At 54.1% G+C, this 25947-nt stretch overlaps 1 protein-coding gene across 1 annotated transcript in view; it reads left to right on the forward strand.

Annotated features, from left to right (window-relative positions):
• Positions 1–5130: 5130 nt before the first annotated feature.
• RTN4RL1 (reticulon 4 receptor like 1) overlaps positions 5131–25947 on the forward strand; it is a 56799-nt gene continuing 35982 nt past the window's right edge. Inside the window, exon 1 of the mRNA XM_061604800.1 lies at positions 5131–5469. Coding sequence (XP_061460784.1) covers positions 5409–5469 — 61 coding nt within the window. The 5' untranslated portion in view covers positions 5131–5408. The remainder of the gene's footprint in view (positions 5470–25947) is intronic.

Genomic DNA, 25947 nt, shown 5'->3' on the forward strand with positions numbered 1-25947 from the left:
TTCTGTGAAGTTTACAGAACAGCACAAGGGACAGTGGTGGACTGGTGGGGTGGAAAGCAAGGAGGCCGCAGGAGGCGGAGCCAGAGCCAAGGAGAGACGGAGCCAACAAATTCTACTTTGCTTCTCCTCCTAGCTGAGTTCTACAAGGGCAACACCACCCCCACCCTGCTGGTTTGGATGGATTGGGGTCCAGGCAGGGCAAGGAGGCCAGTCCATGGCAGGCGTGCAGCAGCACAAGCCTCTCCACTGGTTTCAGGGTAGGACGCCCCATCGTCTTCCACTGAAGGACAGGCAGGCTCCCACCCTGGCAAGGGGCGGGAGAAGGACCCTCCTCTCTTCCAGCCAAGCTAGCAAACATTTGGTCCAGCACGAAGCTCTGAAGGCTCAGCTCCTAAATCCAAGTGCAAACACTGGGCCTGTCCGTCTGTCATCGCTCTTGAAGCTTGACATCCCTCCAGCATCCCCTAACCACCAACAGCAAAGCCAGCAATTGAAAAAGCAACAGGGCTCAGGTACCAGCCTGTAACAATCTGAGAGAGAGAGAGAGAGAGAGAGAGAGAGAGAGAGGATCAGGTTCACAAGGGCCCTGGCTCTGGACAGTGGAGGGGGCTGGCCAGCAAAAGGGCACCATCTCGCTGAGAGTGGCAAACAGGCCAATCTGCACAAGGCAGCACTTGGAAACACAGGGAAAGCTGAATCAGGCCAAAGAAGGCACGTCTAGCCTAGCCCCATTTCCAGATGACTCCATGAAACCCATCAACTGGGCATGAGCAAAATAGCCTCTACCCAGCAAGGAGTGTTAAGAGGTAGACTACCCTAGGACCTGGAGGCTCTATAGAGCCAGCTGTCTTGGCCACTGATTGCCTTACTCTCCATGGAAGTGTCTTTCAAAGCCATCCAAGCCAGGGGGCCATCACCATACCAGGTGGCAGCAAATTAGACACGCACAAGCTCAGGAAGCTGCCTCATTCCACTGGTCCATCTAGCTCAGTACTGTCTGCACTGACTGGCAGCAGCTCTCCAGTGTTTCATATCAGAGGCTTCCCCAGCTCTTCCTCGAGATTCTGGGAAATTCAACCTGGGGCCTTCTATGTGCAAAGCAAATACTCTTACCCGGAGCTATGGCCCTTTCCTTAACAATTAAGATTCTAGTCCTCATTTTTCTAAATATTAGTAAAGGGCTGAATTAAATAGGAATATAGGAAAGTGCCTTCTGCCAAGTCAGACCACTGGTCTATATAGCTTAGTATTGTCCACACTGACTTGTGGGGGCCGTCCAGGACTTCAGGAAGAGTTTTCTCCCAGCCCTACTTGAAGGTGCTGCTGGGGATTGAACGTGGGGCCTCTTGCAGTGACAGCCCCCAACTTGGATGTCTTCAAAAGAGAATGAGGCAGATTCACGGAGGAGACGGCTATGGCTATCGGTGGCTACGAGCCACAATGGCTATGTTCTGCCTCCACTGTCAGAGGCAGCATGCTTCTGAATACCACTTGCTGGAAACCGCAGGAGGGGAGTGTCTCTGTTGCACTCTGGTCCTGCGTGCAGGTTCCCCGTCTGTGCATCTGGTGGGCGACCGTGAGAACAGGGGGCTGGCCTAGTTGGGCCACTGGCCTGATCCAGCAGGGTCTCCTGATGCTCTCACCTGCCTGCCAGTCCCAGCATGATGCCAAAACCCCTCTGATAAAGTGCTAAGAGTGTTTTCCCTGCTCATGAAAAGGAGGGCCATTTTGCCAATTGTGCCAAAAGTCATACTGTGCCCAGGAGCTCTGCCCTTGCTGCCTGTTATCTACCCTGGGCGGGACTCCAACTCCCATCATCACCCCTGACCACTGACCATGCTCTCTGCTGCTGGGGCTGCCGGGAGATAGAGTCCAGCAATGTCTGGAGTCCCAGAGGTTGTTTACTCCTCGTTAGACAAATTCATGGAGGATCAGGGTATGGAGGGCTGCTCTCAATGGGGAGCCAGTGTGGTGCTATTTTTATTTATCTCTTTAAATATTTATAGGCCACACTTTCATAAAGCACAGCAAGGTATACTGGTAAGAGTATTGGACTAGGTCCCAGGAGACCTGGGTTCCAATTCCAACTCAGCTGTGGAATTCACTGGGTGACCTTGGACCAGGCGCTAGCTCTCAGCCCAACCTACCTCACAAGGTTGTTGTGAGAATAAAATGAAGAGGAGGATAGAACCATGAAGACCACCTTGAGCTCCTTGGAGGAAAAGATGGGCTCTAAATGTAATAAATAAATCAACAAACAAACAAATAACAATAATGGCTATATTTGAGACCTCCAGGATCAGGGGCTGTCTATCTTAGAGCACCAATTGCTGGGAAGCAACACTGGCTGAAGGCTCTTGCTCTCATGTCCTGCCTGCAAGCTTCTCGGAGGCCAGACTAGACCCTTCGGCCAGATCCAGCAGCCAGGCTCTTATGTTCAGCATTACCCCGATGCTATTTATCACACGCCCTTTCTGGTACAGCTTTTGCTGCTATCAGCAGGGCTTGTAGAGGAGCTGGTTCCCAGTAGACTGGCTCCTTTGTTAATTCTATTCCCAGGTCCCCTGCCCCATAAGAGCTTACAATCACAGTTTCAAAAATGTATTCCTCCTTGCAGTAAAGCACATCCCCCCCCCGCCTCGCTGTGTTTGTGCCATGTGTTAATTAAATGTAGATTCTAAGTGAAGTGTCTTAATCACTCTGTGTGTGTGTGTGTGTGCGTGCGCGTTGGGCTGTAGAGGTTTGGGTGTGATTCAGTGAAATGCACGGAGGAATCTGGCTCAGTCAGGACTGGGCCTGGCCGCTCATTCCAAGGCAATGATTCTCAGCTATGAAATGAGAGTTGCATGAAGTGGCTTTCCGAGGTGGGCAGAGAAGCGGAGGCAGCAGCTGTTCCAGGGAGCAGATGGCAACACGGTACCATGGTGGTGGGGGTGGCAGGACACAGCAAGGGACATTCTGGGATGGTGTTGGCAGCAGAGGCAGGATGGTGACCTCCCCCCTCACACAAGCTGAGCCAGGAGAACAAGGTCACACACACACCAGTTCAGAGTTGTAGCATTCAGTTTGGAGGACAAGCCAAACTTTTTTCTGAGTTGCAAGGAAGTTGGAGACCTTCCTTTACACTTGGAGAACACCAGCCATGTGTGAACTAACCAGGCTCTCCAACAGCTGAAGACAAAACTTCCATATTCAAAGGTAGTCTACCTCTGAGTACCAGCAGAAGATGGCTGTCACCTCCAGGTGCAGCTTGAGAGTCTCTCAGAAAGAAGTGCCTGGGGCAACTGTTGGCAGCAGGACCTAGATGTGCTCTAGGGGCCTGATCAGGAAATTTAAGCCCCTGATACTGGAAGTGAACCCTGTTCCTACCCAACTGCCAGTTCAGAAACTGTCAACTGTGAGTATCTCCAGTACAAAGACATCTTCAAATTGAACTGACTGGAGATGCCAGGCTGTGAACTGGGAACCCTGAATCTTGATTCTTAGGACCACCAGAAGAGCCCAGCTGCAGGATCATCTCAAAGGCCCACCAGTCCTCCTGCTCCCCAAAGTGGCCAGCCAGAGGCCTCTGGGGACCCCACAAGAGCAAGACCTGAGGGCAACAGCACCCACCCCACTTGTGATGCCCCGATGCCAGCGTTCAGAGACATAGCTTCTCTGACAGCGGAGCCACCACACAACCATTGTGGCAAGTAGCCGCTTCTCCAAGAGGTTCTCTTTTAAAGCCACCTAACTTGCTAGCCATCCCTCCATCTTGCAGGAGTGAGTTCCGTAGTTCAATCAAGCGCAGTGTGAGGAAATCCTTCCTTGTGTCTGTCCTGAACCTCCCAACATTCAGCGTCCTTGAATGAGCCTGTTGGGTTCTACCATTCTCTCTCCACCCGCAGGGCACCTTTTCATGCACCCCCATAATCGCCTCCCCCCACCCCCTGAGGTGCCTTCTTCCTCAACTAAAAAGCCTTCACTGTTGCTTCCAGCCCCTTGGTCATTTCAGCTGGCCTTTCCTCCCCCCCAGCTCAGCTGGCCTTCCCTCAGACCCACTCAACTACCTCGGTGTATTGGGGGACAGCACAACTGCCCTGCTGGCCAGGGTTGTTGTAAATTGCTGCGCCAATAGAGGAGCACCGTAGCCACGACCTGGGCGGCATGGGGGGGGCCTCCTGCCCTCTCTCAAGAATGGAATGGGGGGCACAGAGGCTAGCCCGCGGGGCGGGGCGGGGGTTCACTCGCAACGCTCCAGGAAGGTGTGTCTTTGGGCGCGTTTCAGGATACCTTTAGCCCCGGCGGCCAAAGGGCTTACAGCCGCCCCTAACAAGGAGAGGGGGAGCAAGTGGGTCTGCCCCCCTGCCTGCCCCATGGCCCCCCTGCCTGCCAGTTGGGACACAGATGCATCCACGTGGCGGCGGAGGGCGTGGTCGAGCCCCCGGACGGGGAGAGGGACGGAGGGAGGGTCCATCCAACTCTGGTTGGTTTCCATGGCAATAAGAAGGGAGAGGGGCTCGCCGTCGCGTTGCTATGGCGACCACGGCTGTCTGTCAAGGCCCTCGGCTTGCCACGCCTGCTCCTCCCCTCCCGCGCCCGGGCTGACACCTCCACCTTCCCCCGATGGGAAGGGGAAAGTGGGCGGGGCCCGGGGCCCTCCCCACGGCACCCCTTGCCCTCCGCTGAGAGGGGCTCTACGGGACCTGCCCCCCGCCTAGGCCCGAGGGGGCTCCTTGTCCCAGGAAAGCCGGCGTGACTTTCTCCCGGCCGTCCGGGCTGCGGCGCCATCGCGCTTCCCGTCGCGGCCCCAGGTGGCTGAGCCGGGCAGGCAGTCGGGGCGGGGGGCGAGGCCTCCCGGCGCCTGCACCACGCTGCAGATCGGCCAGGCCCCTTCCGAGGGGAGCCGGTGCCTGCCCCCGCCTGGCTCGGCTCGGCTCCCCCCGTAGGGAGCTGTCGAGAGTGGCGGCGCTCGCGGCGCTCCAGAAAAGACTTTCATAAATTTTCTATGCGAAGCGGGCGGGGGGGAGGAGCGCCTCTGTTGGAGGAGGAGGGGGGGGGACTTGGCCCTGCCCAGCCCAGCCCAGCCCAACCTTGCCGTCGCTGCTGCTGCTGCTGCTGCTGCTGCGGGAAGAGGCGAGGAGTCAGAGCCGGGGCGCAGCGCGACGCCCTTTGGAGGCGCAGCCAGTCTGAGAGAGGGGAGGGGAGGAGGCAGCGGCTGCCAGCCCGGAGGGGGCGGCTCCCCCCCTAAAAGCGCCGCCGAGCAGAGCCGGCGGCGACCAACCAGGCGCGGAGCGAGGAAAGAAGCCAGCCAACCCGCCCGCCAAGGGAGCTGCAGCCGCCGTCGCTGCCGGCCGCGCGATGCGGCTGCCTGGAGCTCCAGCGAGCCACTCTCGGATTATTTGCCGCTGCCGACGCCGACGCCGCCGATGCCCGCTGTGAGCGCTGCTCCGGGGATAAGCCGCCGCGCCTTCAAGATGCTCCGCAAAGGTGAGTCTGCAGAGCCCGCGGGGGGGGGGCGAGGGAGGCGGGCGAGGACCTGCTCAGGAGTCGCCAAACTTTGCCGCGCGGTCCAGGGACTGCTGGACGCTGGGACAGAGCCGGGGGAGCGCAGGCCGGCAAACTTTCCTGGCCCCTTCGGCAGCTGAGTCCCGAAGCCGCTTTGCGCAAGAGAGCCCCGCGTCCCCGGGGCCGTCGGGGGGCCTACGAGAGAGCGGGGCCCTTCCCGGAGGCGAGGCGAAGGCGGGGGACCGCGACAGCTCTCCCGCGCAGCCTCGCCCCGAAGTGGCGGGAGCAAAGCGGAGCGAAGTGGCGGTGATGCAGTTCCCGGGTCACCCGCCGCCGCAAAGCACCCCCTGGAAGGGGCCGGCCCGAACCTGCCGCTTCTCCTGGGAAGGGAGCCTCCGCGGAGCTGGGGAATGGGAGGTGGCGTCGACCCTGGATAGTCTGAGCGGGGCTGAAGTCGCTGCTGGCGCCGCCGCCGCCTCCTGCCTCCCACCTGGATCTGGGTGGCGCTGCAGGGAAGGAGCCTTCGTCGACGGGGTGGGGAGGCGAAGGGTAGGAGCGTCCAGAGACAGAGCCTTCCTCCTCCTCCAGCCCCCACCACTGGCTTCCTCGGGTGCAGAAAGAAGGGGGCTCTCCTCCGGCCTCCGGGCGCGTCGCTTTCTGCTTTGCGAGGGAGCGGAGCTGGGCGCGGGCGCTCCCTGTCTCTGTCCTCCGACGGGGCGGAGAGGAGACAAGCAGAGCGAGAGGGCAGCAGCAGCGCCTGGTTGGGCGAAGGAGGGAGCGGCGCTCATGGGGAAGCTCCGTCCCGCTTCCCAAAGGCGCCCACCGTCTCCCAACTTTGCCCATTCGCGCCTGGCCTCGCTCCCTGGCGCGATCCGGGGCTTTCGCTCTGAGCCGCACTCTCGTCCCCCCCACCGACCCAGGGCAGCGAGGCAGCCCGCAGGTGCCAGGTGGGCAGCCCTGGGAGCGGCCGTCCGTGGGAGGCGCGGTGGTAGCGGCGGGTTGTTGGCTAGTCTCTGCCAGGTGGGGCCGGGGTCTCTAAGGACCCGTGGGGACGGGTGGGTGGGCTTCCTTTGGAGGGGGGGGCGGCCAGCGGCTTTCTTTGTGAGCTGAAGGGGGTATGGCTTCGCTGCCGGAGAGTGGCTGGTGCGCTCATCTCCCATCCTGCGGCGGCGGCTGGCAGGCAGGGGTCACAATACGGGAGGGTCCTCGAGATAGGCTAAAGGGGTGCGGTGGGGCGGATCCTGTTGTCACGGCAGCATCTGGCAAACTGGTGCCCAAGAAGCCCCTGGGAAGCATCTCCCCTCCCCCCTTCTGCCCCAGTTTCCCGAGCGTAATCTGTGCCGAAGCAGCAGCTGGCCCCTTCCTTGCCTCTCCTGGGGGCTGAACGCAAGGTGGGCACAAGACGAATTTTTAACACCTCTGCATGTGGCGGAGCCCTCTGAGCGTACACAGAGTGCCTTTTCTTTTCCACTAGCCAGAAGCACTTCCCCACATAGGTGTGGGAAATAAGGGGGGAGGAAGAGAGGCTTCCGGTGGTCAGGAGGTCAGCTTGAGCCGCCTGCTGCCTCTCCCCTTTCTGAAGGGGGGGCTTTGGTGATGAGATGCAAATTGCGAGGCCAAGGAAGGCGAGCGGCAGCGCCAAACCAGCTTTGTTAAGTGGCACCTTGATTAATTATTGAACATCTTGTAGCTGTCTTTCATTAGGATCTATCTATACATCAACCACAAAAAATCAGCTCAACACACTTCCCCCCCCCAGTTAATGCCAGCCTGAATAATTCAGCAGGCTGCCGTCTTAAGGCCCCCTTGTCTGCAAAAGGCAGACTCCCTGCCCCCCCGAACTGGCAGTTTGCCCTGCCGGGCCTGATCCCTAGCAAGAGGAGGCAGAGGGGGGGCACAATTGCACTGGCACCGTCCACTTTAAAAGGAAAGCCTCCCACCAAGGGAGGGGCGTTGCATGGCCCCAAAAAGATTTGCTGCATGCTCCCGTGGCACAAATGTGCAGATATGTATAATCTATACATATAGATGCAAATTTAGGCTGATGTTCAGAGGAAGTCACCCTGTAAGCAAAGTGTACAGTATGTATATTTTACAACATCTGTAAGTTTTGCAATAGTTTATATTGTTTTATGCAAACTGCTCAGGGTTTTTTGTTGATTAAGCAATACATAAGTTCTGTTTAAATAAATACATAATATGTATTTGGGAAGGGTCAGGAAATTCAGGGGCTGGTGCAAAAGACTTGAGTCCTGGGCCCCCTGTGCCCCCAACAACAACGCTCCTGTGAAGCAGCCTCAGCAAATGTCCAGAAAAGTGTCTGAAGAGCCCACAGCCATGGATGCCACTCCTGGCCACAACTGTCGGAGGCAGCATATCTCTGCCGGTTACTGGGAATCCCAGAGGGGCAGAGCACAGCTGTTGCCCTCCGGTCCTGCCTAGGGGCTTCCCTGGGGACATCTGGCTGCTGCCGCCGTGAGGACAGGAGGGGCCCCTTTGGCCAGATGCAGCTGCAGGACCCTTTGTAGGTTCTCATGGATGGCTTTAAAAAAGTACGAGACAAATTATTGGAGGAAAGGAAAGTCAGCGATGGCTGCATATAACTTCCAGTGACAGAGGCAGTCTACTCGGAATGCCAGCTGGTGGCAATCCCAAGGGCGGAGGACTGCTGCTGCCCTCTGGTCCTGCTTGCGGGATTCCCTTCAGGGCACCTGGCTGGCTGCCGTGAGGATGGGGGGGCAGGTTAGATTTTGTCAGACATCCTGTCCTTCCTCCGGGAGGGAGCCCCCTTAGCACTGCAGGGCTCTTCTTGAGTTCCTGCTTGCTCCTTATGATGGGGTTCCTTCTGGCCCCAGAGCAGGAAAGGCGGAATCCAGATCACTTCAGTCACAAATGTTCCCTTTGGTTGGATACGGCTACCGAAAAGCATTCATGTAAAGCGATATAGAGATTTGGCTAAACAAGTATAAACAAACACATCTGGCCAGGCGCTGGGGTCAAGGAAGGGTCGCTCTATCGTCCAGGGATGGGGTACCTGTGGTGGTCCTCCAGATGTTGCTGGGCCGGTAACTCCCAGCAGCCAGCATGGCCAATGGTCAGGGACGATGGGAAGTGCAGGCCAGGCCCCTTGGATTCTTGCTTGGGAAGAAGATGAGCTGTGCTGGGCTCCCAGTCTGGGGGGGGGCATGCACCAGCACTGGTGGTGGTGGAGGCCACCTGAAGCACCTTCCTCCAGCAGGACAACGTATCCTGTCTCTGTGAGAGGACTGCAGTTGGAGTGACACAGATTTAAGACTTCTTGACAAGGAAATGGACGAGAGGACCATTCTGGGGACTGTTCCTGGAGGGTCCATCATCTCAAGGCTGTTTCAACCCTCGGAGGATTCTTTCTTTTAAAGCCAGCAACCTCAGAGTGCACCAGTTTCATTCCTTCCTGGGAAACTTTCCAGAGGCTGCATGCCAAGGGTGGGCGGGGCCAGAGGCAAAAGTGGGCAAAGCAGCAAATGCACATTTTACCTCTGTACAATAGGCCGGTTTCTACACACTCTCCCACCTGCCCCTCTCTGACCTCCATTCAGGCAAGCGAGAGACATGACCAGACTGTTCAAGGGCACCTTTCCAGCCAGGAGGGCGCGAAGTAGGGCCAGGGAAGGGTGTGGCCTGGGAGAGGCCTTAGAGAAAGGCCTGGAGGGCCACATTTGACCCCCAGAGCTGAGGCCCCTCAACCCTGTCAGAAGATCAGAGTCCCTCCTGCCGAGGCAGGAGAGCAACCGCTGCCCTCCCCAACACGTAATCTAGAGAAGGAAGAAACCCGGCTCGTGCCATTGCACTAAAGGCGTTAGCTGAGCAAATAGCTCTAGATGACTTCAGGAAGTGAGCCAAGCCACATGTCGCTGGTTCATAGGCTCAAGAGCCGCTCTGAAATTATTTCTCAAATGCAGGAAATCCATTTTGAGTTCCCAGTTACCGGCACATCATTGCTGTTCAGTTCCCACACTTGGTAGGCTGGGAGTGTCAATCCCAGAAACCATTTTGCCTGCCCCCCTGACAGCCCTGTCCAATTCTTAACCCAAGTGCAATTGAAAGTGTGCTGACCATCTTGCTTGTAAGAAGGAACTTTCTTGCAAAAGGAGACAGAGCAAAGCCCCTTTCCCAGGAACAGCCCTCCTGGGTCAGATCACGGGGCAGAGGTGGGTGTGGAAGGGATGACCAAAGACTTTCCAAGTTGGGGGTATAAGCAAAGGTTTAAGGTGCAGGGCAGGAGGAAGACACCGTCCGGCATTCTCCCCAGAAACAGTGAATTAGCGAGGGGATGTTAGGAGCCCCACATGGGGTCTCAAGACACTTGGCATGTATGGAAATCTGGCAGTAGAGAGAGGGCTTGAAGCCCTAGGGAGAGGCCGTGGCTCAGTGGTGGAGCCCTTGCTTTGCATGCAGAAGGTTCACTCCAAGTTCAGTCCCCAGCACAATCTACAGGTAGAGCTGGAAGGATCTCCTGCTTGACGCTCTGGAGTGTCACTGCCAATCAGTGTAGACTACACCAAGGTAGATGGACCCAATGGGTTTACTTGGCAGAAGGCAACTTCCTATGTTCCTATGTTCCTTCCTGCCTAGGGAGGTGGTGGGATCCCCTTCGCTGGATGTCTTCAGGCAGAGGCTGGACAGCTATCTGCGGGAGATGCTCTAGCTGTGGATTTCCTGCTGTGAGCAGGGGGTTGGACTCGATGGCCTACAAGGCCCCTTCCAACTCTATGATTCTATGATAAATCAGAACCATGAGGACTAGAATTTTGCTTTACTTTTAGGGAAAGGGCCATCACAGCTCAGTGGCAGAGCATCTACTTTGCATGCAGGTTCAGTCCCCAACAGCATCTCCAGGTAGGACTGATAATGTCCCCTTTGTCTGAACCACTGGAGAGCCGCTGCCAGTCTGTGTAGGTGAGCTAGATGGACCACTGGTCTGACTCATTCTAAGGCAGCTTCCTCTGTTCCTAAACAACCTGCTAAAGAGATGAAACCTTCTGAACACAGGGAAGAGATGCAGTCGCTGAACTGTAAGCTGTCTTGGGCAGAAGAGGCTGGGCACTAATATTTAAAGAAATGCCTATAAACAAGCAAACAAATTCATGTGAAGCACAAATGATATCCAGAGGGGATGTCCAGAGCAAAAATGGACCCTGAGGCCAGGGCGGGATGGAGAGCCAGTGATAGAGAGTTGGGTCTGGGAGAGCTGGAGCACTCAAGTCTTGCCTCTGCTGGGGATTTGTTTTGTGACTTTGGGCAAGTCACTCATTTCTGGCTCTCATATAAACAGCACCTTTTTTTTGAAGTGGAGATCACAAGCACGATTGTTTGCCTTTATGCAAATCTATGGTATGGTCATAGTTCGACTCATGTGCACAGTTCTAGTTGCCTTACCCGAAAAAGGATATTGTACAGCTGGGAAAGGTTCAGAAAGGGGCAACCAAAATAATCAAGGGGATGGGGTGACTCCCCTATTGGGAAAGGTTGCAGCATTGGAGCTTTTAAGTTTAGAGGAAAGTCAGAGGTGACCTGATGGAAGTGTTATACAGTTACGCATGGCATAGGGCAAGTGGATCAAGGAACGTTTTTCTCCCCCTCTTGTAACATTAGAATTTGTGGACATCCAGTGAAGCTGAATGTTGGAAGATTCAGGACAGACAAAAGAAAGGACTTCTTCATGCGGGGCAGAGTTAAACTATGGGATTCGCTCCCACAAGAGGCAGTGACAGCCACCAACTTGGATGGCTTTAAAAGAGGATTAGACAAATTCATGGAAAAGGATAAGGCTATCATTGGTTAATAGCCACAGTGGCTATGTTCCGCCTTCACTCTCGGAGACGGCATGCCTCTGAATATCAGGTCCTGCACTCGGGTCCTGCTTGCAGGTTTTTCACTGGGCATCTAGTTGGCCACTGTGAGAATAGGATGCTGGACTAGATGGGCCACTGAGCTCTTCTGATGATCTTATTGACTCTGTCTTCCTCCTTACCCCACCTGTAAAATGGGAATCATACTGTTGTCCTCTGTCAGACCATTAGTTCATTGTGAGGGCTGCAAACTCAATAAAGGTGTTTCAATTATGTATTTATGGCATTTCTGTGTCTCCCTGTAGTCAGATTACATCAGAAGTTAAAATGCAAACCAATAACCATTACAAATGCAGCATAAAAAATTGCAGCAGAGAGAGTTGGAAACAGGGATGTTTTTCATATACAGCAGCCTCATACCTGGGGTTCCTTGGGAATTCTAAGAAATAAAAAAAAACCCAGCACAGTTTTGAAATCAGGTTCAGTCTGCCATCTTAATTCAAAATGGTGTCCAATTGTATCCAAACGTACACAACAGCCTGCCCCTTGAGCTCTGGAACCGCCATGTAAAATGTGCTTATGGTATCTTAAGAGGTGTCCAAATGCACAGCGAACAGACAAACAACTTTCCAAAATATAGAGTGGAAGTTGGCAGAGAAGTGGTCGTGGACAGGGATGATGGCTGCAATGAGTTAGAAGGCATTCCCAGTGTGAATGAGGGAGACCTGAGATGGAAATACAGTGTGTGCGTGCATGGGAGAGAGCGAGCTTAAGGCTACTTAACTCGCTACTGTTGTTGGGCTGGTGCTGCTCAATGCCCCTTCCGTTTACGTCTCATCCCGTTGGGTCTGATCAGCAGCCCGCAGGAGACTTCCTCCTCCATGTCCCAGCGCCACGAGAGGCACAGTTGCTGAGAACAGGCCTTTTTTTTTAAAAAAGTAGCCGCACTCAAGATGCAGAACTCCCAGCTGCAGGAGATTCACTCTCTCCCTCTTTCTTCAACGGTCTTAGTTGCCATTTGAAGGCATTTGTTTGTGGGGGGCAAGGGCCGTAGCTCAGTGGCAGAGCATCAGCTTTGCATGCAGAATGTCCCAGATTCAACTCTTGGTATCTCTGGCAGGGCTGGGAGAGTGAAACTGGAGAGCTGCTGCCAGTCAGTGTAGACAGTGCTGAGTTAGATGGGCCAGGCGTCGGACTCGGAATAAGGCATCTTTCTCTGTTCTTCTGCTGTTCTTTTGTTGATTTAGGCCTCTCTTTGATATCCTTTGCTTCTCTCTGGCATTTGAGTCTCTTTGTTGTTGGGAGAGGCTGGTTGTGATGTGTTTGTTTGTTTATTATTGTTACAATTTTGTGTAAACAAATGATATGATTTAAATTGCTAGTGCTCCATCCAGAGAAGAAAAGTGACAACGACGAGAGGGGGGCAGAGATTTGAAAACAGAGAGAGAGAGCCTTTTCAGTTGTGGCTCCCTGTCTGTGGAATCCACTCCCCAGTGAGGTCCGCCTGGCGCCCTCATTGTCATCTTTCTGGCAACAGACGAAGACTTGTCTTTTCTCCTGGGCATCTGATAGACTGAGATGATCATAGAATCATAGAATAGTAGAGCTGGAAGGGGCCTACAAGGCCATCAAGTCCAACCCCCTGCACAATGCAGGAATCCAAATCAAAGCATGATGCTGTAGCTTATTATTGTGCTGCTTATTATTGTGCTTCGTTTTATGGTTTTGTTTTTATGGTATAATTGTTTGTGTTTCTAATATTCTTGTAAGTTGCTCGGAGACTTTTGGGTACCAAACGAACAACAACAATAATAAAGCGGCTGCATACTGAGTCAGACCATTGGTACATCTCGCTCAGCATTGTCTACACTGACTGGCAGTGGCCCCCCAGGATCTCAGACAGAAGGTCCCTCCCAATTCTACCTGGAGAATTGAGCCTGGGACGCCTTTCCTCGCATCAGCCTCTTGCTTCACCCAGGTCTGCCTTTGGTGGGCTCAGAGCCCAGCCTGTGAACTGACAACCCCCCTGGGGAACTTTTGCTTTTGTGGGCAGGGGGTTGATCCAAGAGCTCCTACTGTGGGATGTTGGATAATTGTCACTGCTATCCATCCAGGGATGCTCACGGTGGCCTCAAATGATGAGCACAAGTGCATGAACCAAAGAGACTCTTCCCCCCCCCCCCGCCGCATTATAGGTCCCTGGCTCACTGCATAAATTGATGCAAGTCGAAATTATCTTTTGGCTGACTGAATCCAGTTTGGAAGGGTTCTGTGGGCTTCTAATCTGCAGGTCTTGCCTGAGGCGGGGGTGGAATCTCCTTAATTAGGGGACTTTTAAGCAGAGGCTGGATGGCCACTTATCAGGGATCCTATAGTAATGAGTTTCCCAGCATTAGCAACGGGTTGGACTAGATGAGCTTTGAGGACCCTTCCAGCTCTATGATTTTCTGGAGCCCCACCAGATGGCTGGCAGGAACTCTTTGTGGTTTCTTAAACAGAAGGAGCCCTAATGGGACAGAAAAGGGGGTGCATGTGTGAGGATGTGGGGCAGAGCCACAAGACACACACCATCTTATCTTTCCAATGCCTTGTCTGGGCTTAAACCCAACAGAGACGTTAGGCCATCACCCAGATCTTTGGGAATGAGGCGTGTTCACCTCCCCCCCACCGCCATTGGCGCCTTTAGACTGGCTCAAAGGTGACTGAAATAATCACAGATACATACTGAGACCCAGAGGAGAGCTAGTTAGCCACTGCCTTTAATCCGGATTAAGGGGCTTGCAAATCAAAAGCAAGTTCTGTGCTAAAGAGATGCCTGGAAGATGTGTAATCCTCTTCACATGGCGAGTTAATCCAGATTAACTCCCCTGTGTGGAGCAGGACCACTTCTCCTAGCAGTGTCTGATGACAGCCTAGTCTGTGAACCCTCGACTCTGTGTGTGGAGGGGGGGGGCTTTCTCAGTGTTTGCTGCTATGCTGGGGGGGGGGGAGGACGGCTTCTCTTTGCCGTGACTGGCTGTGTCACCCGAGTGTGGAAAGGAAGCAGGCGGAAAAGGCGAGATATCTGGAGTGCCCAGCGACACCAGAGGAGCCTGGCTCCAGAAGGTGGATTCAAGGTCAAGGCAGCTGGCGAGGTTGCTGTTGGCCAGGAGTCTGGGGGCTGCCTGCAGGGAGGTACAGGAGCCCAGGCTGAGGTGCCCCCATGCCTTGAGAGCTCTGCTAAAAGGGTCACATGCCGGCCGGGCAGGAGAATTAAATTAAGTTATTTTCACAGTTACTGGGCTAATGCACGGAAGAGAGGCTGGGAGTGGAGCCAGAGGGAGCTGGCTGTGGGGCGGAGGAGGGGGGCAAAGAGCTTGCCTGGGCGTTGGACAATTCCCCCCTCCCCCTCCCTAACAAGGCCTTGCTCTCCTGGTGAATCTGCTTGCAGCAGCCTGGTTACAACCACAGCGTCCTCCAAAAACAGGAACACTATTAGGCACAGCCAGGCAAGAGTCCCAGGTGGCAGATATGGGGGGGGGGGAGGCAGCAGTGGCCGCCCTCCTCTCAAGCCCCATGGCCACTCCCCTCTGCTGGAGGTCAGGACTGCGTGTGCCATCCACCCCCTAAGCTAGTGGGTGCCTCCTCAGGGCAGACAGTGGAGGATGCCACCCCACGAGGCTCAACCGCCAGCCTATTCAGCTGCTTCTCTATGTGGGCTGGTGGGTGGCGGCCATCTTGCCCTTTGCTTCAGGCAGCAAGGAAGATGTCCTGGGGGTGGGTGGAGAGAGATGCTTCTGGGATTGCCTAGGGAGGCAGCCATTCAGTTTCTCAAATTAGAGGACTCTGTGTCGTTTTGAAGCTGGCTCCCTACGTTAGACCACTTCCTTCCTGAGGATACTGAGGAAAAAGCTCTCTGCCTATGCTCAGGGGCACACTCTTTTGGGACATCACATGCCACATAGAACTGAGACCTGGTGTTGAAAGCAGACCGGATAATTGGTAGGTGAAGTCTTCCAGGGTGTTTCCCATTGGAAGTGGGGAAGGGCTGCGCCTGGCCTGTGCTTGGAGAGGGGAGCAAATTGGAGGGAGGGCAGGAGGCAGGCGCACAGGACCTCCCCATCCTCAGCCCCCACAAGTGAGCCCTAGATTAGGGTAGGGCTCGGGAGAGGAGGAAGCATCTCCTTCCTGGCTTCCAGTTTACGGAGAGCATTTTAATGGCAGGCAAATCCTTTTAGCAGGAGAGTGAGCCCATCTGCTTTTCTCCCTGGCCCAGGGAACTCAGAGTCCCTAGAAGGGTGATTTATCAGTGGGGAGGGGAAGGGAGGAGCAGCCAGAGGCAGCGAAAGGGGGAGGCAGAGAGCGGTGCCCAAGGAAGTGGGGAGGGCCAGGGAGGAAGCGCTAGCCAAGGCTGCAGACTGCTCCCCTCTTGCTCCCCGGAGGTGGGGCTGGGGATCCCACACAAAACAGCCAGGAGTTGGGATGGAGAAATCGGTCATTCCCGGTCTCTCTCCATTTCTAAATTTTCCAGTCTTAAGCCCAGTTCACTCCATTGTGAATCCTCCCCCCAAACAGGTCCCTATGAAAATCTGTATGCCTCTTCACACACACTTCTCCAAATATATTTTTGTACACAATTTTGCCCAGGATAAACATTTTTTGCAAGCAATTTCCCCCTTAACAGAATGCATTTTTGTACATTATTTCCACTAATGTGCACATTTTTGGCACACATTGCTTGGCTGGAAAACTGCACCTCAAAATTCAGGGAAGTGCTGTGTTTCAGTCTGCATATTGGTTCAAAAAGTGCAAATCTGGGAAGTTCGCATTAAAAGGTGAGCCAACTGCAAGGCGGTTTCCTAGCGAGGAGAACCAAGCAAAAATGCAGCTATTAAACACTATAAATAATAAAATAATAATGAATAACCATTACTAAGGGTGTGTGTGTGTGTATGAGAGAGAAAATTTTCAGTGCAGATTAACCTATGGAACTCACTGTCACAAGATACCTGAAAGACCATATTATCCCTTATATACCCAGTCGACCACTGTGCTGTGCAGGTGAGGACTTCCTGAAGATGCCATCTTATCAGGAGGTCTGTTCCGCACAACATAGGAAGCGGACCTTTAGTGTTGTGGCGCCTACCCTTTGGAATTCCCTCCCCTTAAATACCAGACAGGCGCCGTCTCTGTTGTGTTTTCGGCGCCTACTGAAGACTTTCCTCTTTCAACAAGCCTCTTAAGTATGGCTAGATGCGGCCTCCAGGTTCAGGAGCAGTCTAACTCTGAGAACTAGTTTCTGGGGAGCAACAGGGAGAGAGAGTTTCTCCCTTACAAACATCCCAGAGATACCCAGCTGGCCATTGCAGGGGACAAGGTGGGTCTTGGGCCGGATCCAGCAGCCAAGGGCTTCTTTCCTGTTCTTACTGGAGTCTTGCAAGTTATAAGCAGCTGTCAGAGGGGGCTGCTATTCTTTAAGAGGGGGTGAGGAGACCCCCCCACCATATAAGACTGAGAGTTGAGAAGGTCAACAAACGCAGCCCAGCTGACTCCCCAGAAGAGAGAAGTTTTGCTCAGTGCAGTTCCACCCCTTCCCCAATGATACGGCTGAGTTGTCCCTTTCATGCAACTCCTACAAGCACCAGGACCCTCTCGAAGGCAGCTAAGGCGGCAGCTAAGGCGGCTTTCAGATGTCTGTGCCTCAGTTTCCCCTGCCTGCTTGCCACGTGAAAATCCTTTCTGCCAGAGACCCCCCAGGTTCCATGCCTTTAGAGACAAAATATGCTGAACCTGCATCTGTGGGGTTCTTTTTGCCCCTATTATCTGCCTCTCTCCATTCCCTTCAGTCACCCAAAATCAGCTCCTTAGGATAGTTTATCTGGGTCTGATTCAAACTTGTAACGCTGACAGTGGTGGTTTGATCAGTTTAGGCTCTGGACTTCATCATTATTACCTCTATATTCCCACATTTTCTCCAAAGAGCTCGAGGTGACATTTTTCGTTTGCTGCCTCCCTAACTTGTCCTCACAAAAACCCTGTGAGGTAGGTTAGGTTAGGTTAAGCTGGGAGACTGTGACTGGCCCAAAGCCAGCCAATTGAGCTTCATAAAAAGGCCCTAAGAAGAAGCCTGTAGGGCTGGGTCAGGCCAAAGGGGCCCATCTGGTCTACCTTCTTCTTCTCACAGTGGCCAACCAGGTGGCGCAATGGAAGCCCGAAAGCAGGACCTGAGTGCAAGAGCAACTCTCCCCACTTGAGACTCCTCCCGGCAAGTGGCATTCAGAGGCATTTACTGCCTCACAGTGGCTGAACTGGGATCTGAACCCTGGACTCCCAGGTTCTAGTCCAGGTGTGGGGAACCTTTGGCCCTCCAGATGTTGCTGACCTACAACTCCCATCTGCCCCAGCAAACACGGCCAATGGCCAGGGATGATGGGAGGGCCAAAGGTTCCCCAACACCTGCCCTAGACTAGCGCCCTAACCACTATACCACACTGCCTCTCAGGGGTCTAACAAGCCCTCTCCCCCCAATCAACTCCAAAGAAAAAGTGAAGAGCATTGCTCCCCCCGTCCTCTCTCTCTCAACTCCCAGCCTGGTGATTATAGTATTACTAAACTGCTGCTTCTCCGCTGCTGGATTTGAATGATGGTCTTGCGCTGGTCTTGATTCTGCTTTGTTTGGCAAATTTATTGTTTCTATTTTTAGGGTATTGTATTGTGTATGTGTGTGGCGTTGTTTTCTGGGCAGGTTGCTTTGAATAATTCACTTTTAGCAAAGTGACTAATATGCAAATAATAATTGTAGGGAATAAGGGTATATTTGGGGGGGTCCTGCCCACCTTTCCCACTAATTGTCCCCCATCAGTGGAGGGGGACCTTCCCCATCGCCTGCTGATCCCTTTTGCGACTGGAGATGGCATTGGGGCTTGAACCCGGGACCTCCTTTGGCACACGAGGCAGGCGCTCTGCCACTGAGCTATGGCCCTTCCGACTGGAGGCCTTTTTAGACTGATCCGTGGAGAGAATTGACAGACCTGGGCTGGGAAAAAAATGTATGAAGTGAATCAAACGCAGAGGAGCGTGTTTAGCTTTCATTTTAAACCAGCTCTAGGACGCAGCAGGCAGTTTATGGGCCTTTTGCAGAGATGGTTTGGCTTTGTTTTATCTTGGGGTGTTTTAAACTTCTGTTTTGTAACTGCTGCCAGCCGGAGTTGACGTGGTGAGGCTGGATGGAGCAATGGCCTAAGGCAATGGTAGGGGGAGTTCATGCCGCCTCAGGCCAGGGGTAGGGGGCTTTGTCAGGCCAAGGGCCACATTCCTTCCTGAGCAGCCTTCCTAGGGCCAGAGGCAAAAGCAGGCAGAGCAACAAATGTAAACTTTCCCTTTGTGTAGGAGGCTAATTTCTGCACATACGTCCCTCTCTGTGTCCTCCACCCGGACAAAGCAAGAGGCGCGACCAGAGTTCGAGGACACATCACAGCCAGGCCAAAAGGAGGAGGGTGTGAAGCAGGGCCGGTGAGGGGTATGGCCTGAGGAGAGTGCTGAGGGCCAGAGAGAGAGGCCTGGAGGGCCGCATTAGGACCCAAGGCCTGAGTTTCCCTACCCTGCCTTAGGCAGACTGGGAGTCACTGGGATAATCCAACAGTTTGCTCCAAGGAGGTAAGAGGGCAAGGACTGGCGTCTGCTAATTGTGTGTGTTTGTCCTCGCTGTTGGTGGACTGGCAAATGTAGGGCTAAGAACTGGTAGATGCGACCCAGCTTGATGTAAAACGTCACACCCTGGAAGAGAAAAAGGCCCAACCCAGAGGGATCTGTGTGTGCAACATTGTCAGGAGAGTTGGGCAAATCTTATTTTTGCAATAAAGTTCAGTTCAACAGTTTGTGATACACATTTTTTTTAAAATCCGCATGAAAATCCATATTTATCTTCATGTGCATTTCACCTAATGTATGCATTTTTCACAAGCAATTTCCTCTAACATGGTGTATTTCTGTACTTTTATTTTCACTAATATAAGCATTTTTGTGTACCCTTTCTACTAATGTATGCATTTTTGTGGGGTGGAGGAGTGGAGAAATTCAGAGAAGTGGGAATTTGGAAGGACGGTTGTGTTTTGGTTCACGCACGGATCCGGGGAAGTGTGGATCAGAACAGGTTTTTAATGTGAACTAAACACATTACCCCATGTGTCGAGGATTTGGGGGTGGGAAGCAGCAGGGAGGAGGATGGCATGACAAGGGTGGCAGAGACTGGAGCTGAAGAGCCTGGGTGGGGCCCACAGAGGACCTGGGAGCAGCCGCAGCACAGGGAAACAGGAGGAAGGGTGGAGGAAGGAGATCAATGCTTGAGAAAGGGGGGCACCTTGGAGATGAACTGCAGAGCCCTTGCGAGGTCCGTGGGCTGTTGTGTCTTTAAATGAGGATTTGTTACACATTTTTATAGGATTGTGCTATTTTATGGATTTTTATCTGTTTGTAAACTGCCCTGTGGTTTGTGCAAAAGGAGGTATATAAATTGTCTAAATAAGCAAATTTGAATAAGTTCAAGCAAGCTTCTCCTTGGTCTTTTTTTTGGGGGGGGGGCTCTTTGGGAGGGCTGCTGCTGAGCGGGGTGATCATGTCTTGCTCAGGAGCCGGAAGCAGGATGGAGAAAGGAAGGCTGGCATAACAGCACCACAGCCAGCAAGCTGGTGCAACAGGCAGAGTGTGCCTCTCTGTGTGTGTGTGTGAAGGAGGAGGGTGTGCCAAATGCCTCCTGTCTGGGCACATCGGTGGACCAGGGCTGGCACAGGACTAGCCATGGCATCTGGCTTGGCTTGCTGTGATACCCAGGGACCCTCCATGTGCCCTCTTGAAGCAACTCCATCCCGGAAGGAGGATCATGGCTCACTTTGCGTGCCGAAGGCCTCAGGGTCAGTCCCCGAGGGCATCTGCATGCAGGGCTGGGAAAGACTCCCTGTCTGAGTTTCTGGAGAGCTCCTGCCGCTCCCTGTAGACAGTGCTGAGTCAGGGGGACCAATGGAGTGACTTGGGGCAAGGCAGCTTCTTCTGTTCCTCTTTCAACCAGCCCGTAATTCAGAGCCATGAGGACTGGCATCTTGCTTTATTTTGCGGGGAGGGGACCACAGCTTGGTGGTGGAGCGCCCGGTTTGCATGCAGAAGCTAATCCAATCCCTGGCATCTCTAGGTAGGTCTGGGAAAGACCCCCATATGGAAGCCTGGAGAGCCACTGCCAGTCAGTGCAGACAACACTAAGCTAGATGGGGCAGTGGTCCAACTTCATACAAGGCAGCTGCAGCATCCTATGGCCATGCTGGCCAGGGCTGATGGGAGCTGCAGTCCAACAGCCCTGAAGGGGGCCAGGTTGGGAGGGCCTCTTCTTACTGGGCTAGATGGGCCCAAGGAGTTGCCTTGAGGTGGTTCCTGCCCCCCCCCGTGCCCATCATGTCATGGCTGGTGTGAGAGGCGCCCGTCTGTTGGGATTTAGATAAAGGGAAAACCTGACCCAGATTGTGTAAATGAATAAGCACTGGATCTGAGCACACCCCCAAGGCTTGAAAGGTGCAGGCCTGCCCCCCACTCACACACACACACACACACTCCCTGCCTGCCTGCCAAGACCCCCCTGTGCCCGCCTGCCTGTTTGGTTTGCTGAGCTGGCTTTGATGCCCGTTAATGAGACTCTCTTCTTAAATGGGCTTCACTCTGGTGTGAATTTAACGCTGATCCAATTTGCTGACAACAGCAAAAGCCAAGGGGGCCGAAAGCACACCGGGGGAGAAGCGGTGTCTGGGGGGGGGGGGGACACTAGGGCACCCACCCCAGGGGAGATAGGCCCCAGGAGCAGAGGGCAGGCTGCTGAGAGGCAGTGCCTGCCTGCAAGCGGGACCCACTGATTGTCATCTGGGGCAGGGGCTGTTCATCCCAGTCCTGGGGAAGGCTGCAGGCATAGTGTGTGTGAGAATGTAGGGAGCTGCCTCGTAATGGGTCCGGCCAGGGGCCGCCTCCCTTAGCATCCCCAACACTGACTGTGGCAGTGGCTCTCCAGGGCGGGGGATGCCCAGCGCCACCTGGAGGTGAACCGGGGACCTTCTGCATGCAAAGCAGGTGCTCTGTCATTGACCTACAGCTCTCCTCTGGCCACCTGGGTAGTTTCAGTGTCAGCCCAAGGTAGGCCACTTCCAAAGGGACTCTGTTGAGCCATTTTCCAGCAAACCCACTTCTACGTGTGACAAAGCGTTCCTAGAGACCAGCCGGCCATCAAAATGCCTGTGGCTGGCATGGCACGCTCTCCTGTCCTGAGGGGTTGCTGCCTGCAGGTCGCATGGCCCCCTGGAGGCAGCCGTCCACATCCTGCAAAGGGAGGCACATTCCTCACCCTCCTCTGGCCCATTGGGTGGCTGCCCCTGCATCTTTACTGGCAGAGCCCGGGAGAAGCCAGGATCAACTGGCCTCTCCCCTCCTCCGTTTGGTCCCCAGTGAACCTCCCTCTTTGGGTTACTCGTTTTGGGCATGAAGAACTGGGCAAATCAAATTGCATGGGTGGCTGAGGCAAGCCGGTCAATTTGCTGGACTTCTTTCCATCCTTAAAGGACTCTGAATTGCGGGGGCTGCCCAGGAACGGAATATGCCAGGTTCCAGGCTCTACTCCTCAGTACTAAACCTACTTCTTGAAGAAAGCATACAAACAGGCCATTTGACAGCAGGGCAGGCTGCCTCGGAAGGTGGCATGCTCTCCTTTGCAAGAGGTATTTAGGCAGAGGCTGAATGGCCACCTCTCAGGGATGTTGTGAGCAGCAGATCTCCTGCATCATCAGCAGAGGGTTGGACTAGATGACCTCTGATATCCATTTCAATGCTGTGGTTCTAAAATTAGGATGATTAGAAATATGGAGGGGGGATAGTGAATAGCCACTGTGCTTATCTTACATGTTTTACAGGGAATGGCAGAGACTGTTTTGCTCAGGCCCTGCTGGTGGGCTTCCCATTCGGGCATCTGGTTGGCCACTGTGAGAAAAAAGGGATGGACTCGATGGGCCCCCTTTGGCCTGATCCAGCTGCTGTTGGGCTCCTCTTTGCATTTCATGCCCATTTGACACACATCCACACTCCGCAGGCAATTTCCAAACTTTCACAGTTCGGACTAAAACCCAGAGCAGATTCCACTGCCCCACTGACATGGAGCTATCAGCCGCCACTCATTCCCCCCTCCCCCATGCCCAGGTGGGTCTATACCAGCCTGCTGAAGATCACCTTCCATGCTCTGATGACATGGAACTGTAGTCCACCTCCAAAAACTCTTGCCGCAATAAATCTGTTGCCCTTTTAGGTGCCGCAAGTCTCTCTCTCTTTCTGGTTTTTGCTGCAACAGACTAACTCAGCTGCAAGACCCCCTGGAAACGGGTGTGTGTGTCATCCTTTGCTTTTCTTGATGCAAGACAGCACCTCCCTCTCCCTTCTGTCTCCTGCTGGTTCAGAGTGGATGAATCCAGGAGGCTTAACAGCCCTGGCTGACTCCAACCACGGATTTGCTAACACAACCCTGGGCGATTAGAATCCCAACGGCAACATTTAGAACAATCGCACCCACAGTCATCTGCGCAGGCCCTCCACTGCCAAGGCCTGAGCTTGCATGCTCTCTATTTTTTAAATAATTGACGGTAATAAATATGTATTCCTTTCTCCTTTTTGCCACCCTCTGCAGCTTGTCAGCTCCCTGCGTCTGTCCTCTGATCAGGTGGCATCTTCCTTGAGTGGGGGGAAAAATCCTTTAAGCAAAAAGGATTAAAGCTGGAAAAGTAGAGCTCTTGCAAGAGGAGCGACTCGGCTTATGCCTTCTGCAAGGAGTTGCCCTCTTAGGTTGGAAAAGGAGGAGGATGGAGAGAGGGGAGGTGGGTTCCCCCACCGCGTGCCAAGGCCAAAGATAGAGTGTGAGAGCTGGAAGGGACAGCTGAAGGAGAGGCCTGCAAACCCTCTTTCTGCACACCTCTGTGTATGTGTGTGTGGGCACCAGGCTGGCAAAGGCTACCCTAATACTTGCATGCATCACAACGCTGCAGCCCAGTTTTCATTTTTCAGAAACTATCTAGCTGCTTTTTACCTCTGGAGAAGGCTCAGCTCCTCAGAGCTCTCCTCCTCCTCCTCCTCCTTGTGCCTTCTGGATACTCTGATATCCTCCAGGCTGAGGAGGGGTACCCAGGATGCCAGCTCAGCTCAGCTGTCCTGGCACCATCTCTCTGCCTGATGGGCAGATAATGCCACATGGTGGAGGAGCGAGGAAGAAATGGAGGAAGGATGGTGATAATCTGCCCCTCCAGGATCAGAGACAGTCTACCTTTGAATTCCCCATGAGTGGGAGAGGGCTGTGGCCTTCGTGTCCCAGGCAAAGGGCCACAGCTCAGTGGCATAGAGCCCCTGCTTTGCATGCAGGCGGCCGCAGGTTCAGTCCCCAATGGCATCTCCGGGTAGGGCTGAGGAAAAGACTCCCTGAGTGAAACCCTACAGAGCTACTGCCAACCCGGTGCCAGATGGGCCGAGGGTCTGGCTCAAAATAAAGCGGCATCCTGTGTGTTCCTGGGCTTGTGGGCTTCCCATAGGGGCATCTGGTTGGCCACTGTGGGACTAGATGCCCTCCCCAACACAGGTCTGATCAGTGATGGCACCTGTGTGGTGGAGGTTCGTGAAGATGGGCGACCTTTGGAAGGTTTTTCTCTCTAGGTGATGGGTATGCCTATTAGGCCATCTGTTTAGCCTGTTGATGGCTTAATCTAGCCAGTTTTTTTGAAGGGGGGAGAGAGGGGGAGGCTTTAGGGTTGCTTTTAGGCTTAAATGTTTTATGAATGTTTTCATCACTGTTCTTGTTTTTTGCTTTGTGTTTATTGCAGAGTGCTTCCAGTGCCATTTGGCAGGGAGTGTGGCTTATAAATAAATACCCAGGTAGCCAGTTTTGAACAGGGATACAGCGTGTACCAGTCCCTGCATAGAAAGGGAGGGGAAGGGTTTAGGAACCTCCCCCTCCCCGGGCAATGGACTCCCTTTGGGGCTTTTTAGTTTAGAGAAAAGGAGAGTAAGGAGACATGACAGAGATGTATAAATTTATGCATGATGTGGAGAGAGTGGACAGCGGGACGTTTTTGTCCCTCTCACATACAAGACTAAAACTCTGGGACACCCAGCGAAGCTGAATGTTGGAAGGACTTCTTCACACTCTGGCACTTGCTCCCACAAGAGGCAGCGATGGCCACCGACCTGGAGGGCTTCAAAAGAGGGTTAGACAAATGCATGGGGAGGAGGAGGCTATCGGTGGCTACTAGCCACAATGGCTGTGTCTCCCTTCATTGCCGGAGGCAGTAAATGAACTGGGAATCACAAGAGAGCTGCTGTGGCACTCAGGACCTGCCTGTGGACTTCCCGTGATGGGCACCTGGCTGGCCGCCGTGAGAAGAGGAGCCTGGACTAGATGGGCCCCTGTGGGCCTGATCCAGCTGCAGCCGGGCTCCCCCCCTGTTCTTATGCCCCCAGGGTGCCCCAAAGGCAAAGATGGTGGGCTGGCTGGTCTGGCCTTGCCAGCTGCTGCGGATTCCCCGGGGAGCCCTTGGATGGCCTGTGGCGCTCAGCGCTCGCTTTCCTGCACCAGCCACTGTGATTCTGCTAAGGCTGCATTCTGCCCGGTTGCTTCTCTCCTGCCCTTCCTACCAAGGGATGCTTGCAAGGGAACAGAGGATATCTGTGCTCAGTCTCTCCTCCCCCACCTGGAGCAGATGGACCCGCCCAGACACATCAGCACTTGGGTGCTGTTTCTGCCCTGGCCAGGGCCAGCTCACCCGGCTGTTGCCAGGCGCCCAGCTGCCGGCCTGATAAATGAGCCCTTGCTGATCTCCACTGGAGGGCGGGCTCAGCCCCCCCCCCCGGGGACGACATGGCAGCTCAGCCGGGGATCAAACTGAACAAGTGTGCTGGAGAGGGGAGTTGGCTCTTTGGAGCCCCTCTTCCCTTTCCCCAGCTAAACTCTGTGCTAAACAGATTCAGTGTCGCCCACTGAGCCTCCCCCACTGCCGAGGCTGCCGTGACCTCTCCGGTGAGGCTGCGGAGGGCCCTTTTCTCTCCATTCATTAGCCCAGAATTTATGCATTTGTTTCTTGAGTGAGTGAGTGAATGAATAGCTTTATATCCAGCCTTTTGCATCTGATGAAGCGATCTCTTATAAGTTCACAGAAACATATGCCATGATAAATGTGTTAGCCTTTAAGGTGCCACGAGACACTTTGTGGCTGAGCTGCAACTAATGGAGAAGAGACGGTCACGGTGGTGGTGGTGGTGAAGTGGTAGCCCTGCGAGACTGCCCCGAAGGGCCGTCGTACAGAAGAGGGCCAGGAGATCTAATGGGCTTAATTAAAGTTTCAGGAGGGGTGATTTCATTTGCCAGAAACACAGTGAAGGCTGGTGGCTCCCTGTCAGTGGGGCAGTCTGGGTTTTAGTCCAGACTAGCACCTTGGACAGCTCAGACTAAAATCTTGAGCGGATTCCACTGCCCCACTGACATGGAGCTGCCGGCCACCACTGAAGAAATGTCTTGACAACGGGACCAGTTTCCTAGAGGGACAGTGGACAGAACCTTCCGTTGAGAGTGTCCCGGTGCAGGGCAGCCACATGT

The sequence above is a fragment of the Rhineura floridana genome, chromosome 21 (genome assembly GCF_030035675.1).
Source record: "Rhineura floridana isolate rRhiFlo1 chromosome 21, rRhiFlo1.hap2, whole genome shotgun sequence".
Taxonomy (NCBI): Eukaryota; Metazoa; Chordata; class Lepidosauria; order Squamata; family Rhineuridae; genus Rhineura; species Rhineura floridana.